The 15468-nt window shown below is 39.6% G+C and overlaps 2 protein-coding genes across 3 annotated transcripts in view; one reads left to right on the top strand and one right to left on the bottom strand.

The window, feature by feature from the left end:
- The first annotated feature begins 793 nt into the window (after window positions 1-793).
- Window positions 794-1603, top strand: LOC118470911 (pyroglutamylated RF-amide peptide receptor-like). The gene is made up of 2 exons (XM_035952225.2): window positions 794-980; window positions 1083-1603. The coding sequence occupies exons 1-2, from the start codon at window positions 905-907 to the stop codon at window positions 1478-1480; spliced, it is 474 nt and encodes a 157-aa protein (XP_035808118.1). The 5' UTR covers window positions 794-904; the 3' UTR covers window positions 1481-1603.
- A 4830-nt stretch (window positions 1604-6433) lies between these two features.
- LOC111574405 (ras-associating and dilute domain-containing protein-like) overlaps window positions 6434-15468 on the bottom strand; it is a 32099-nt gene continuing 23064 nt past the window's right edge. For both annotated transcript variants that reach the window (XM_035952223.2, XM_035952224.2), the window contains 7 exons: window positions 13798-13970; window positions 11713-11857; window positions 11443-11624; window positions 9847-10294; window positions 9538-9758; window positions 8313-8452; window positions 6434-8225 (listed from right to left, as the gene is read on the bottom strand). In XM_035952223.2, the coding sequence (XP_035808116.2) occupies window positions 8132-8225; window positions 8313-8452; window positions 9538-9758; window positions 9847-10294; window positions 11443-11624; window positions 11713-11857; window positions 13798-13970 (1403 nt within the window). In that variant the 3' untranslated portion in view covers window positions 6434-8131. The remainder of the gene's footprint in view (window positions 8226-8312; window positions 8453-9537; window positions 9759-9846; window positions 10295-11442; window positions 11625-11712; window positions 11858-13797; window positions 13971-15468) is intronic.

Genomic DNA, 15468 nt, shown 5'->3' with positions numbered 1-15468 from the left:
CCATTTCAGCCTTGTGATCTGAAATCGCTATAGCCCACTTAACGTTTTATTTGATGTGCGAACATTATTTGTGACCTGTTTTGTTCTGGTACCAGGTTAGTATTTATTTACCATGCTATTTTAAGTTATGCCAGTTGGTTTTTCCTCCTTTTTTTGTCCTGAGAAGTCTACTAGTTTGAAGCTTGTTGTTGAGACTTTGAAATAAAAACCAAATGTTAAGTAAGGGCATGAGGAAAAGTTATGTTAAAAAAAAGAACTGTGTGAAACAATAAATGTTAAACAGTGCAGCGAGTCTGTCCTCATTTCGGAATGTAGCCTAAATAGAGTCATAAATGGTGGGGATTACTGATAGTTAAGAGTCTCAGTTATTGTTGTTTTCAGTTGCTTTAATAGTGTGGACCACATGATAGTTTCTCTTTGATCCTCACAATTTTGGAATCCAGTTGGGGGCCGGATTGGACGGTTCGGCGGGCCGGATTCGGCCCGCGGGCCGCCAGTTGATGGTCACATTATTAATATATATCTGAAACATCTATGGAATCTTTAAAGTAATATCTGACTGGTTTCCCTGTTGGAATCTGTAAGCAGAAGAAAAGTTATTGATCGATCTCAACAATAACCAACCCCTGTGACTTGGAAAGCATAAAAAATGCTACTTTTAAACTGTCTGTTCAAAAAAAGGGCAGTCCTTTCAAGTGTGTGACTGTCAGGACTGTGATTTTTTTCATGTTGATTGTTGCTGCTCACTCCAGCATTTCAGTGGGAAAAGAGTGCCATCATTAATGTTATTAGCTGCCTTTGTTACTTTCCAGCTATAACAGGAAAGACTTTCATCTAGTTTCAAAGAAAGATCAGATGATTTTTTGCTTTTACCTTCTGCAGGAAAAAGAAAAGAGCCGTTAAAATGATGATCACAATTGTGCTGCTATTCACAATTTGCTGGGCTCCGTTCCACACAGTCCACATGCTGTTTGAGTACTGTAAGTATTGCCGGATGCATTAAAGGTCGATGGGAGTTGTTGATATAGCTCAAACCTCACTGCATGCATCAATCTGAGTCCTCTCTGTGTCTGCATGTCCAGATGACCTTGAGAAGAAATACGACGGAGTCACACTCAACATGATCATCGCCATTGTTCAGGCCATCGGGTTCTTCAACAGCTTCAACAACCCCATCGTCTATGCCTTCATGAACGAGAACTTCAAGAAGAGCTGCGTCTCCACGCTCTCCCACTGCGTCCGGAAACCCAACCAGCAGGTCGACGTCATGGTGGCACCCAGGCTGAGCGTGCAGTTCATCAAACCCCAAAACAGAGAAGCCTTCATAAAACCGGACGACGGCAACAGCTTGGAGCTGCCCTCAGCGGAGAAAGGCCCTTCAACTTCATCGCAGGGAGAGCGCTCGCTGGAAATGATAGGCGAAAAAATCTCCACCATCCAAACGGAGCTGCCAGCAAATAGCTCCAGTCAAGTCAAATGAGGACGAAGTGGAGCAAAGTTCAGGTGTTTCAACTGTTCAACTCGACCCTCCTGTTTGCTGTCGATCCCTGGCGCTTGGCACAAGCAGCCACGAGCACCTTAGACATGATTTCAAGTCTCACAGTTGCAGTTCAGAAGCCTCAAAAGTCCAACAGCAAGACAACAAACTGTATCTCTGCAGTGGCAGGAGCTAGAATCTGTGTTTTCATTCTGGTCAGGAGTACAAGCAGGAGGACTGGGAATGGATATTAAAAAGAGGCAGCTTTACTATAAAAACTGGGAGCATTCAGGAACAGTGGTCCGGCAGGTGATTTATGATTTTTTGACGAGGGGACAGCCAAATAAGAGCACTCTGTTGGCAGGTTAACAAGAGGGAAGCAGTTTGGTAATTTCTCCCTCAATATCTACTCATCATCCTTTCAAATCGCCCACTGACCACTCTTGAAAATTGCAGGACATCCAGCCTCTCCCATACCTATCTTCCACCAAATTATTTCTGGTTCTTGAACTGGTTCCATTCAGGATTCTTGAAATCTTGGTGTCAAACAGTGAATAGGCTCCTGTCTCCACCAGTGATGGATCAGTGTAATTAAGAACACACTTAACAACAACAGAGAAGCATTGCACATCCTTTTTCTTTCCAACCAGTAGGGTCTGACACTCCCACTGATGTTGTGGCATTTCAGGGAAAGGAATAAAGCTGGGAACCTTCCAGGTTCTGAACCAATTCTTTTTTGGTTGAAACGCTCCTAGTGGCTAAAACTAGATGTGCAGATCAGAACAGAATGTGTTTCCTGTTGGTGGTGAAGGGCTTTCAGTGAGCATTTAATGATGCATGAGAGGCAACCATGCTCAATGTCATCCTGAATGAGCTCAGACTAGAAGTACGGTGTTCTCGTAGAAGGGAAAATGTTTGGAAATGTCACACAATTTAAAATGGCCCTCATTCATTCAACTGCTTACATGCACGTTTCAATACCGACCCTCAAAGTTCTTCTCTCCTTTGCCAACATGTTCATTTCACACACAAAAGAGAAACCTTGCAGCAACTTGTGTGTCAATCAGAACAAACAGAGATGAGAAGCCCAACGGGGAATACATAAAGCAGCTCTGTCTAATAGTTTTTAATGCAAAAAAAAAAAAAAAAATCACCTGATCTTTTTTTTTTTTGATTGTGCATATGAAATTATTTTACCACTGATAGGTTAAAGAATGTATGTAGCGTGTGCAAATCCTGCTCATTATGAAATTCAGTCACATCTCTACCCCCTATAGAATGTACTAAAATGTATTCTGTGGGTACAAGTCATAAAAGTGCAGCATAATAGGTTTCACTGGGCTTTGGTTTTCATGCTTTACAGAATCCATAAATCCTGTCCACATTATCCTTTTTTGAAAACTCACAACTGCTGCCGCTGGTGAACGTACATTTACACTGATTAGTCAAAACTAGGGATGACCAGATCATGCTTCTCTCCCCGGTTCCAATTGGATTCGTTTAATATTTCGTATCTGCTGATACCCAGTTATAATCAACACTATTTCCCGAGAAAATAAGCACTTAAAGTCTAACCCTGGCCAAAAGACTGAAATCATTTAGCAAATATTGTTTAGTCACTTGCGCTTACCTGTAAGGTCATACAAATGAACCCTCTGGTGGCGTCCTGTGGTGTCTGGCTTTAGTAAATTCTTTAGCTCCTGTGGGTTGTGGGGTGGGACGTCTGTGGATTAGTCATGTGGATGCTCGATCACACTGGGACTACTAGAATCTAGAGGCTGGGTAAACTCCTTGGACTCTTTTCATGTTCCTCAAGCAGTTTTTGTGGTTGCCCTTGCTGAGGGAGGAAAAGCAAAACAAGATTATCAACGTAATTCACTTAATCTGTGTATATTTTGGCTGATCAGTTTAAGTGCCAACAGGAAAAGTCCTGTTAGCAAGATGAGCACCAGCAACAAACAAAAGAGATGACATTGCAAACTACAACTGTTTTCACATTAACACTGAGATTCTGAATATCTTCACAGCGGAAGGAGTTTTGTGAAAGTTCAGGTTGTGTTTGTATGTGGATGAAAACGCATTGAAGTTAACTTTTAAAAAATATCTGTGTACGTGTGGACAAAGCCTCGGTTCAGCTTCTATCATTGACACATCCTGGTTTACAACATGATTAGAATTTCAACTACAGCTTTTATCCTCTGAGCCACTTTAACTCCTCTGCATTTTGAAGACAAATTATCTCTTCTTTTATGTAAAGTACAGATGAAAAAAAAAACAAGACTGAGAGCATAAAAGCAAGTCTTCAACTTAAATGGGGAACATCTTGTTTTTCTTTTCTTTTTTCTTTGAAAATTTGTCTCTCTCAGTGTGGTTATAATTTGGGAAATGGCTGTCCGTATGAATACATATGTGCAAAAACTAATCAGTGTTGCAGCATGTAAACATTTTCAGATCCAAAGAGATTGTGTTTTAGTCAAATTTGCATTCATAAAATGTGAATGTGAAGTCAATGAATGCTTTGTTGTGAAATAAGTGTGAATGTTGAGTACTTACTGTGAAGGTGAACTCAGCTTTAAACATGAGGTTTCTCATTCATTCCTATACAGTGACAAACTCTTCATAAGCTGCCTATACTCACTTTGGAAACTGGTCAAGAATCTTTACTGCCATCATGCAATTAGTTTTCACCAGTTACATAATGAAATTTTGTTGGTAGTACCGGCTTAAAAGTCAACATTAAAAGACATGGTCAGTAAAATATACAGTGCATTAAAAAAATAGTAAAAATACATTAAAAGTAAGAAAATATACATGCAACAGACTGATTTAACTAACCCTAACCCTCTACAAAGTTTCTTTAACTTACCCTTGAGACGGCACAGAAAACTGTGTGTGTGAGTCTGTCAGGGAACCTAATTTATTTTAATATTCTGATTTTGAATAAATGAGGGATGAAGGACTTTTGCAGACTTCAGCTAAGTATTAATTAAAACTCATATTTCAGTGAGTCTTACGGCACTAATGAACTTCATTAATGCTGTCAACAAGTAAAGGAAGAGTAATATGCAAAGTTTTATACAGCATAATATATATGGGAACACACATTTTTGTGTACTTTTGATCTTCGGCTTGGTGAATGTTTTGAATCTTAATTTTACAACATATATTAGAATGATATTCGGTCCCAAGTCTGAGTTTCAACTTAACAGTTGTTGAGGTAAATTTGTCATTATTTTAGTCTCACGATTACATTAGCTTGGTTGTAATTACAGTCTGCATTCCTCCACCGAGAAAATATTTACTAAACACAAAAAACTGTGATGAAGGGTGTCTGCTATATACAGACTTATAGTCCAACACAACCAAGCGGTTTTATATATGTGATTTTTATCTTGCTCCTTTGCTTTTTTTTACATTAGATCAGGGGTGTCAAACATAAGGCCCACGGGCCAAAACCGGACCAACGGAGAATCCAATCCAGCCCACAGAATGACATTACAAAGTATAAAAATTAGACAGAACATTAGCTGCAATTTTGAATTTTTCCACTGTTCTGCCACAACTTTAAATATATATATATATATATATATATATATATATATATATATATATATATATATATATATATATATGTTTTGTGCCTTTGGAGACACACTATGATCTGTAAATTGTAATGCACATAGTGTAAATGATAAGCAGAGGCACCTTAAGCCATGATCTAAAAGTCAGCCATGTACTGTGTGGGTGGAACACTTGACAGCAGTTTGGTTTAATCACTGCTGCTGAAGCTCCTGTGATGTCATTCAGAGGTTTTCCTGCACATGCGGATCAGGATGCCATCATTTCTTGCTGAAGAAACCCTTGGATGCCCAGATCTTGGTTTGTCTTCCAAGCTGTTGGTTTGTCTGTATTTCTGCAGAGCGTATCCAACTGCTGAAGGACTGCATCTGCACTTCCTGGCTATCAGGCAGCAGCTGCACCCTTCCTGGCTGAGAATCTGTATCTTCAGGCGTGTTTCCTGCGTTATGTTCCTTGTTTCAGATATTTTTGTCTCTGAAGAACTTTCAGATGTGCTGGCTTTATATAGACATGAAGCACGGCAACAAAAATTGTGTTGTTTAATAGAAAGCACGACCTTCATTAGTGGATCACTGGTACCAAAATGACCCAATACTCAAAAGTTTCTTATGTATTTTTATGGAACCAATCAGTTTTAAGTTTTTAATGGCTTTTTTCGGGATTTTTTTTTTTTTTTTTTTTGGTATTTTGTCTGTGACTGTACTAAAAGAAATAGTACTTGAAGACTGAAGAGTGATTCTTAATGCAGTATTTCACAAATGCATTGGGTGTCTGAAATCTTTTTTCCACCACTTTATGTAAAGATGGAAAAAACCTCCATGATGTATGTAGATGAATTGAATTAGAATAGCTTGTTCCATCGTTAAAGTCATATTTCACATAGGCATGCATACAGACATAAAGAACGCTCAGCTGAGTCACCTTGTACTTGTTATTTCAAGATAACACCAGAGTGGAGCATCTACCTATGTGGACTGAAGGATGCACAGAAGAATAATTTAGGTTTTAGACATAAAAACTAAACCAAATCATGTAGACTTCAGCACTTGGATCTGCTTGTCTTTTTTGTCCTATTATAGTGTTCTGGTGGCCAGTTGAACTACAAGGTGAATGTGAAAACTGTGTTTACATTTGTTGTATAGCCTCTATTACAGCCTTGCCTTTCTGCCAAAAACACACTGAATGGCTGTTTCAGTGTGACTGAATGGAAATGACAAATATAGAGGATTAACATATATTTATTGCTGAAACGCAACAGATTTGAAATCAGAAGCTGAAAGATGAAATAAATGTGTGCTAATGTTCTATAACTATAGGCCACCCTGGTAAATGAGAGCTCATGAAAGGACACTTAAGACAATGAAAAAGACAAAAAAGTGGCGTTATATTTTTATGGCTTAACATGTAACAACCATCACATAAGCAATTATTTTATCTAGCTGAAGAATAATAATACAAAAAATCAAGAATTATGACATTAGACTTTAGTTTAAAGAAATGACAAATGGTATTATTTGTAACTCCAGACCAACTTTACAAAATGAGGAGACTTTCATGACGGCTTCTCTTATTTTTTCTTACTGAAGCGACCTGTGGGGAGCCTCCTGTCTCCTCTGGTGCACTCGTTCAGTTGTGCTAATAGAAATGGAAGCTGACCTTTGTTGGGCAAGCAACTGCCACATTCTGCTGGTAGTAGCCACATCCTAGTAACAGCCTGAAAATGTTGCAAATTGTCCTGCGTATGTAACTGCATTTGGTCTCTCACTCCTGTGATCCTTTTAGGGTTTAGGGTTGTTGCATTTGGAGTGTTGAGATCTTTCATGACTGGGTTAGAATATAAAATATAAAAATGCTGCTTAAATAAGGGCTGGTCCACTGACTGTATTTAAAAGATCATATATATACTATATATATACTGAATGACCAGGTCTTTCCATCAGCGGAGTTTTTCTTCCCTGATGGCACGGACATGATCCAAGATGATGATACCAGGATTCATGGGGCTCACATTGTGAATGAGTGGATCAGGGATCATGAGACGTCATTTTCACACATGGATTGTCCTCCACAGAGTCCAGACTTCAGCAACATTGAGAATCTTTGGGATGTTCTAGAGAAGACTTTGTGCAGTGATCCGACTCTCCCATCATCAATATAAGATCTTGGCAGAAAATGAATCCAACTCTGGACAGAAATGTTGTGACATTGCAGAAGCTTATCAAAATGATGCCACAGCAAACGTGTGCCACACTCAAAGCTAATGAAATGGTCCAATGAAATATTAGAGTGTGTGACTTTTTTTGGATGGGGAGTGTAAAATCTGATTATATCGAAGTCTGTGAGAAAATGGTCCTGCGTCTCACTTGATTTGTTACCTCAATAAAATTTGTTTTAATATGTTTATGGACTCGACAGCTAGTGCCAAGTCTCCTTGAATATTGAATGATGTTTTTTAAAGAAAAATACAGTCCCATTTAGGGTAAAATAGATGACAAAGCAGGAGTTTTTTAAGGTGAGGCTACTTTGTGACCATATCACATCACCATGCATAGCATTTTTTGGGTTCTCCTGTCAGATCCACTGCTCACTTGTTATGTATAATTTTAATATAACTACATGACGACGACCAAATTCCACTCTTAAGGCTTCAGTATAACAGTCCACAAACTAGTAGGAGATGTCAGGGTCACTTTGTCTATTTTTTCTATACAGTCTATAGGCTGGACTCTCTGGAGAAGTCTAAAGAAAACAAATGGCACTGAAGATCGAATCCAACCCTGACCCAACCACACCAAGCAAATTTAAAATATCTGAGTCAAACTTCCAAACACCTCATTCACTGGAAAACAGTCTCACACATATACATCAATAATTACTATCATGCATTTACCATGTAAATTAAGAAGCTGCAAAACGAAGTTGACCATACAAAACCTGGTAGCCAGTTCAACCAAGACGTAGCTCCTTCCATAGTGCATTTTTGTTCTTCATATCCTGAACTTGAATGTTCAGCAAGCTCTCGCAGTCAACTTTAAGTGCCGACGGTGCATCAACAGTCTCTTAACAAATGCAGGGTCAGCATTCAGTCCGTATAGCCTCAGCCATCCAGGCTGATCTGGCCACCAGTAGCCTCAGTACGACACCTGATGACTGGATCAACTCCTTCCCACTGACAGAGACAAAGAGGTGAAAGGGATCTGAATTAAACTTTACTAAAAATGTGAGTTTAAAAGATGAGACATTCTGGTTTTCTTACCTCTGGTAGTCCAGCCCCAGCAGACTGACTCCATTAACAGCCAGGATCCTGTCTCCTGGTACGAGCTTCTCACAGCGGGCTGCAGGAGAGTCTGGGACGACTGCACGGATGAAGATGCCCTTCACCTTTAATGAAGTGTCCTGCAACACAGGGTCACAATGTCATGTTCTCGCTAGGGATTTCACGCTGAGGTGACACTGTATGGAATGTAGGAAAACAATCAAAACACTAAAGAGTTGGTGAAAATTGTTTTCAGTCATGTAAAGAGCACAAGTGGTAGCACACAAAATATAGATAATGGGGCAAAATAGGTACAACAGATCTACATCCTGTAAAGGAGATATGCAAAATGTTTGAGAAAAAACCCTTTAGTATCAGTTAAACCAGAAATTTGTAACTTGTTTAACAAACGTGAATATTTTTAAATCGACCGCATGGATATATTTTGTTATGTTATGACTGCAAAATATATCATGGATAACATGTACCTCTCACCACCTAGCATCACCCATAGATAGATAGATAGATAGATAGATAGATAGAGTAATAGTGGAAGAATATGTGCCTTGCCAGAGTTGGGTTTGTTTAATGTTTATTGGATTACTTTACCAATAGATATCTGTCTCTCAATTAAATATTTCATTGTTCATATTTATGTTGTTGTCTTAAATTTTTGTAAAAGAATAAATTACTTAGTATTCTAATTTTCCATTCTTGTGTTATGCGGTGGTAACCTACAATCAGTCACCGACCCAGTAGTGCAGTCACGTTATATCTTATATAATATATCTGACAATGCAATCATCCATCTGCAACATTATTTGGTCCCACATTGATTTGTTCAACTATCTGTTGAATATGTGTCAGAAAATGAGGGGTTTTCGGGGTATTTTTATATCAAAATGGCTCTCTTCACTCTCCCTGTAAAACTGAGACTCATGGAGAGAATCACCTCTCTACCCCACAGAGACCTGAAAGCATTTTCCTCATCAACGACCCTGCAAAAGAGTCATCTGTAGAACTGTTGGCAGGACTCCTCCAGCTGCAAACAAGCTTCGTCTTTTACTCTTTATATTATGCATTTTTTATTCCGGCTTCATATTTGTCCCCAGAGCTTAGACAAATTTGTTAGATTTTCATGACATCATCCCCATATAACTCCACTCTGGACCATTTCTTTGTGTGTGTGGATTTCATCAGTCACTGAACTAGAAGCATCTCTCACCCTTGTGTCAACCAGAGCAAGACCAAGTCCTCTTTCACCTCGCTCCAGCTCCAAGCTAAAAACCTCTTCATTATTGGCATCGTAATGGTCATCTGGCTCCTCTTCCTCCTCCTGCTCCTCTTCCTCTTCTTCTTTTAGCTCAACAAGTCTTTTCATACTGTTGCAATCTGATTTCAGACGGTCTACTTTCAGCGCAGACAGACATTCAAACACAAATCCACCTACAGAGAAGAAAAAGTGCCTGCTCAGTTTCATTTTGTGCAAAACACAAACAGAAGAAAAACTTGAATCTAAAATGTCTTTCTGTACCTTCATTATGCGCATCAACTCCAGAGGACCAAGAAGGAAGCATCTCACTGTCAGCCTTCATCCATTTCTCCTGGTCTACCTTCATCAGATCTACATGATCTATGAACTGTGGGGTGTTAGGTGGGGTGAGGAGGCAGGAGGGGTCCAGGGTCGACCTCTTCACCTCACTGCTCTCAGTCTCTCTGATCTGCAGCTCTAGATTTCTTAGCTTTTGGGACAAAATGTCAGCGCCACAGGAGCTGAAGTCATCCAGGTAGTGCGTGAAGAGAGGAGAAGGGGGTGACGGCGGTGATGGAGGCAGAGCAACAGAGGTAGTAGAGGAGGACAGGCAGTGTTGGACGGTAGCCTGAGATAAGATCACCTCAGCTGGAGGTGAAGCCGAAGTTTCCTGACCGGCACTCGGAAGGATCATCTGAGTCAGTTTATCCTCCATCTGAATGTCACCACCCTGGGAGAGAATTACTATTAGCACAAGACGAACACATTTGAAAACCACATTTAAAAACGGGCTAATTTAACACAGCAGTTTGGCATCTTGTATGCTTATTCTTTGCCATGTTGGGATTAGATGAGAAGATGTGCCTCTACAATAAACTTTTTCTTTTTCTAATTTTTTGTACAATTTAATGCTGCACTTACTGATTTTTTACCACTTGGGGTCACTGTGTCAAGCTGTAAATCCAACAATGACCTATAATCACTGCTTATTCACATCCACCCATATGGAAAAACATGAACATTCATGTGGAGTTTCTGACCACATGGTGAGTTTTCAGTCTCCTTATAGAGCTGTTTTTGTCTCATTAACTCCTGGGGGAAACATCTGGCTCTATAGATCCTAAATGTTTCGCTGTCTTTACTGCAAGCAACAATCTCTGGTGCTAAAAAAAATCAAGCTGACAAGCAGGTGTCAAAATTGCACTTCCTTGAAGAACGACTAAAGGGTGACTCCAAAAGCAAGTCCCTATCGATCTTTATGTTAAAATGTCCAAATTTACAGCAGAAATAAACATGTTTACAGTCTGGTAAAGTAATGGTTTTGATCTCCATTGATAATGTCCCTGTTCATGACAACTATATGAGTGTGAATTTTATATACATTAGCATCCTTTCTACAACCACAGGATATGTCTTCTAACACGGTTGTTCAAGAAATGAGAAGCTCCTCACTGCATCAGTTAGGATTAAATAAGTTGTTGCAGCTGAAATGTATCCGTCACTGCAGTAATTGTCCAATGAAAGGCTCTTACCTATTTGCTTAGCTAAATCCAGGTGGCGACTTTTTTTTTTTTTGGACAGGCAGCGTATATTAATGTATGCTATTTGATCAAACTGTCAAAGCTTAGGGTGCAATTATATTATGAAGCAGTTTCCCAGTTGTATGAACACTGCATCAAACAGGAGACACTTTATAAGGGCAGCTGCAGTAAAGGGAAAAGAAAAGGTATGTGATTTGGAAGAGTCAGTGTTTCTAGGATGCTCTTCTTGACTGGTTTGTGGTGTTGCAAATCATCAGTAATATAGAGCATATAAAATGTTATGTATATTTAAATATTATTAAAAAAAATCTAAAATCATTAATGCCATTTTTTGTACCTGTTGTTCCCCAGCAATGCTGACATTTAACTGGGAGTCAGAAAGAGTGGAAATAAACAGTTTGAGCTTGTCCAGCTGTTTCCTCAGGCTGGAATCTGTCACTGCCCTCCTTAGCTGGAGACAGTAACCGTCATCAGGCAGCACCAGTGGATGGTGGGTGTCAAAGCTCTCCGGGATGTCAGCTGAAGAAGGGATATTGCGAAATTAAAGGTGAACAAATCCTATGAGGATCCTGCACATCATCGTATTCATGGCATGCCGACCTCTTACCAGTTTGGTGTGCTGCAGTTTGGTCCTGTGCTGATGGAGTCCACATGTGTCTGCAGGGAGACGCTGGACTGTACAGACTCAGCAGGTGGTTCAGCTGAGCGGGACTCAGGGCCGGATGGTCGGAGCGCAAAGACACCCAGGACGTCTGCACACACAAATATTTGATCAATCAATACATCATTTAGAATATTTTAACCCTCGTGGTGTCCTGTGGGTCAAAATTGACCCATTTTAAAGTTTGAAAATGTGGAAAAAAAAAATTTTCACAATGAAACTTCTGATGTCCACATTTTCAACATTTTTGGTAAATCTTTGAACATTATTTGGTGGAAAAAAGAAATGTTAAAAATGTTTTTTAAGAGCATTCACCAAGAAAAATCAACCAAAATCCAGCAAATTTCACTGGATGTTCTTCAAGAAAATATTTGAAGTTTTACTGATATATATGGAATCACTTGAGATATTTTTAGGATTTTTTTTTGGAAGATTTTTACCCATTTTTTTGAAAATATTTACAAGAATTTTCCTGCTAAATTGGGGGATTTTTTTTTTAAATAAAACTTTTAAGGGAAACTTGTAAGGAATTATTGGAATTTTCTTCCTGAAGGTTTTGCAAATTTTCAGAAATTTGGGGAATTTTTTTGCTTAATTTTGGATTTTTTTCAGACAAGGAAACAATATTTTTTGGTGCCACATAAACCTATATACACTACCGTTCAAAAGTTTGGGGTCACCTACACAATTTCATGTTTTCCAAGAAAACTCACACTTTTATTCATGTGTAAACATAATTGCACAACAGTTTTCTAATCACCAATGAGCCTTTCAACACCATTAGCTAACAGAATGTAGCATTAGAACACAGGAGTGATGGTTGCTGGAAATGTTCCTCTGTACCCCTATGGAGATATTCCATTAAAAATCAGCCATCTCCAGCTAGAATAGTCATTTACCACATTAACAATGTCTAGACTGTATTTCTGATTCATTTAATGTTATCTTCATTGAAAAAAAACTGCTTTTCTTTCAAAAATAAGGACATTTCTAAGTGACCCCAACCTTTTGAACAGTGGTGTATACCTTGGAGCAGGACTGACAAAACAATGTACACAATATGTAGCGCTCAACTATAGTATTTGTCTTTCTTACTGTTGTGTATCACGTCTCTTTATACTTCACAACATGTGTGTTAAATAAACAACAAGAATGTATGATGTAAGTTATTATGAACACTGTTCTGTTAAATTGACAGAGATCAGAAAATACAGCGGTAGGTTGTAAGCAAACAATGAGCCGATGGTACATACTTCATATTTAATTGAGCTCACTCCTTTCCAGTGCCTCTTCCTGTCTGTCTGTCTGTCTGTCTGTCTGTCTGTCTGTCTGTCTGTCTGTCTGTCTGTCTGTCTGTCTGTGTCTCTGTGTGTGTGTGTGTGTGTGTGTGTGTGTGTGTGTGTGTGTGTGTGTGTGTGTGTGTGTGTGTGTGTGTGTGTGTGTGTGTGTGTGTGTGTGTGTGTGTGTGTGTGTGTGTGTGTGTGTGTGTGTGTGTGTTTTGATGGAATTGGCCACGTTCAACACACTTTCTGTCTGCCGGAAATCATCCAGCACACCTCAGGTTCATCAGCAGGAAATGAACTTTGGATCAACTCTTCGTTCTCCACCAGATTGTTCTTCCTGCTCATGTGGTTCTAACTCCAAGTCACCAGTCAGACCAACTTCCTCTGAGTCTCCACACTGGAGAATCTACCCACAGCTCGACACCTCTAAGCTCAGCTCCACAGCTATGTAGCTGATCTGAGCAAGGAGTGAAACCATACCATCAGCTGCTGTACGCAGTAAAACAGGAAGCTGTAATTTTCAGGGTAGACTGCTGCTCTGTTCTACTAGATTACATTTGAGCATAAAAGTCTATTTGTGATAGACTCCAAAAGACAAGCCAGAAAAGCATTAAACTTTCAGGATATCATTTTTTGTCCACCCTGCAGAAACTGCATCATTCAACCCTCAGTTATGGGTCTGCTGATGATTTATAGTTGGATAATCATAACTCTGCTGAGCCTGTGGTGTGTGTGTTTGTCTCTTTACCTGCAGTAAATTCTTTCGAGGTGTAGCCAGCAGATTGATAGCAGAAGAGAGGGTGTGTGTGTGCTCGGAGGCCACTTCTCCCAGTCCAGCTGCATGGGCCCAGTCCAGGAGCGAGTCCAGATTGGCCCGCATTCGCACGCCTCTGGACCACTGGTAGAAGCCTGGCTCTGAGCCTGTGTACACATCAGCGGACAGTCATCTCTGAAATGAATTCTTCGTTCACTGTCTTTTAGCAACACTGCAGCAACAATATTCATGTGTTTCTCGCTGTTGCAGACAAAAAAAGCAGACTTTATCAGGAGACATGTCCATAATCAAAAACTGGAAGAAACATCACTGCAAAACAATAATCCAGAGGCAGATTCAAAGTCAAGTGTATCTCTGCTTCCACTGTTGTCAAAAAAAAAAAAAAAAACACTCAACACCACATCTGTTCAGGTAAACAGTCACAAGAAGAACCAGTGTGTATTAATCCCCAGCAGACAATAGTTCCCATATTTATTTACAAAAAACCTGCAACCCACAGGACCCACAGAATCCACTGTCACAATCCTCAGAGGTCCTGAGTCCATGAACCACTGGGTCAGAGGAGTTTTAACAGCATAAAGGAGACCAACACAATATTAGGCAGGTGGTCATAATGTTTTGCTGATCAGTGTATATTTGTAGAAAACTCTAACATTTTAACATCCTGGACAGTTGTAGAGCTCAGTAACATACCGAGCCAATTTACGTGTAGATATTTTAACTTTCAAAACCCCCAAAGTGCTGGAGAGTCATAAAAGGAATGTTTTCTTTTGAAAATCTTCAGACTTCTGCACATTGGTTAACTTGCATAGCGACATTTATTAGTGCGACATTTCAGTAATGGACTTTCACCCAGAACAAAAATCTATGCCTCCTGTTTGAGTTGCTTTTGTGAAAATCCGCAGAAAAATGACCCAACTTTCACTGTGACTAACTGTTAAGAGCTTCAGTTGGAACCACTCTCCTTGGAACTGATTGGGTTTTGTTTTGTTTATCTGATTTGTGGAAAAAAAAACATAAAAGACAGAATGCTTGGCTCATCATATAACCTGGTGTTGTCTGCTTACTGCTTCTTTTTTAATGACAGCATAAGTACTTGTGTTTCACTGTCCACCCTGCACATTTCAGAGGTTTACAAAGGAGAGGAAAGGCCAATTCTCTGTACTGCCACTAGGGAGCAGGCAGTCACAGCTAAACATCAATGTGGTCGAGCCAACACTTGTGGTCTTGAGCACTTGCATGCTGGTTTATGAGCCTGCAGGTAGTAGACCAGTGTCTCACGTCAGAAAAATGTCAAAACACACCGCATGTTTAACTCACACTCAATGCATCACAGACTACTGAGCCAGCGCAGAAGGAAACTGAAGAAGCTGAAGTTTATACGCATGTTGTCAGTGCAACTGTTATTCGTCATATCCAAACATGACAAATCATTAACAATCTGTTCCTCTTGGTGCACCTGCAAAGCAGGGGTGGAAGGTAAGTATATTTAGTCAGGTGCCTCAAGTGCTTGCTTGTGCCTTACTGAGGTATCTCCATTTCCTGTTGTTGTACTTTTCACTACATTTATTTAATGATTTTAGGTCCTAGTTACTTTTTAGATTTAGTCTGATAATACAACACATAAACAACAATTATGATGTT

The sequence above is a fragment of the Amphiprion ocellaris genome, chromosome 18 (assembly GCF_022539595.1).
Source record: "Amphiprion ocellaris isolate individual 3 ecotype Okinawa chromosome 18, ASM2253959v1, whole genome shotgun sequence".
Taxonomy (NCBI): Eukaryota; Metazoa; Chordata; class Actinopteri; family Pomacentridae; genus Amphiprion; species Amphiprion ocellaris.
Note: the sequence above shows the minus strand (reverse complement) of the source record. Positions and strands in the feature narration are given on the sequence as shown.

What these genes read in the sequence shown, in the direction of transcription:
- LOC118470911 (XM_035952225.2), top strand. Translation starts at nt 905, where the DNA reads ATGATGATCACAATTGTGCTGCTATTCACAATTTGCTGGGCTCCGTTC. An exon ending in CCACATGCTGTTTGAGTACT is followed by an intron (nt 981 to 1,082) that starts GTAAGTATTGCC and finishes CTGCATGTCCAG; the next exon opens with ATGACCTTGAGAAGAAATAC.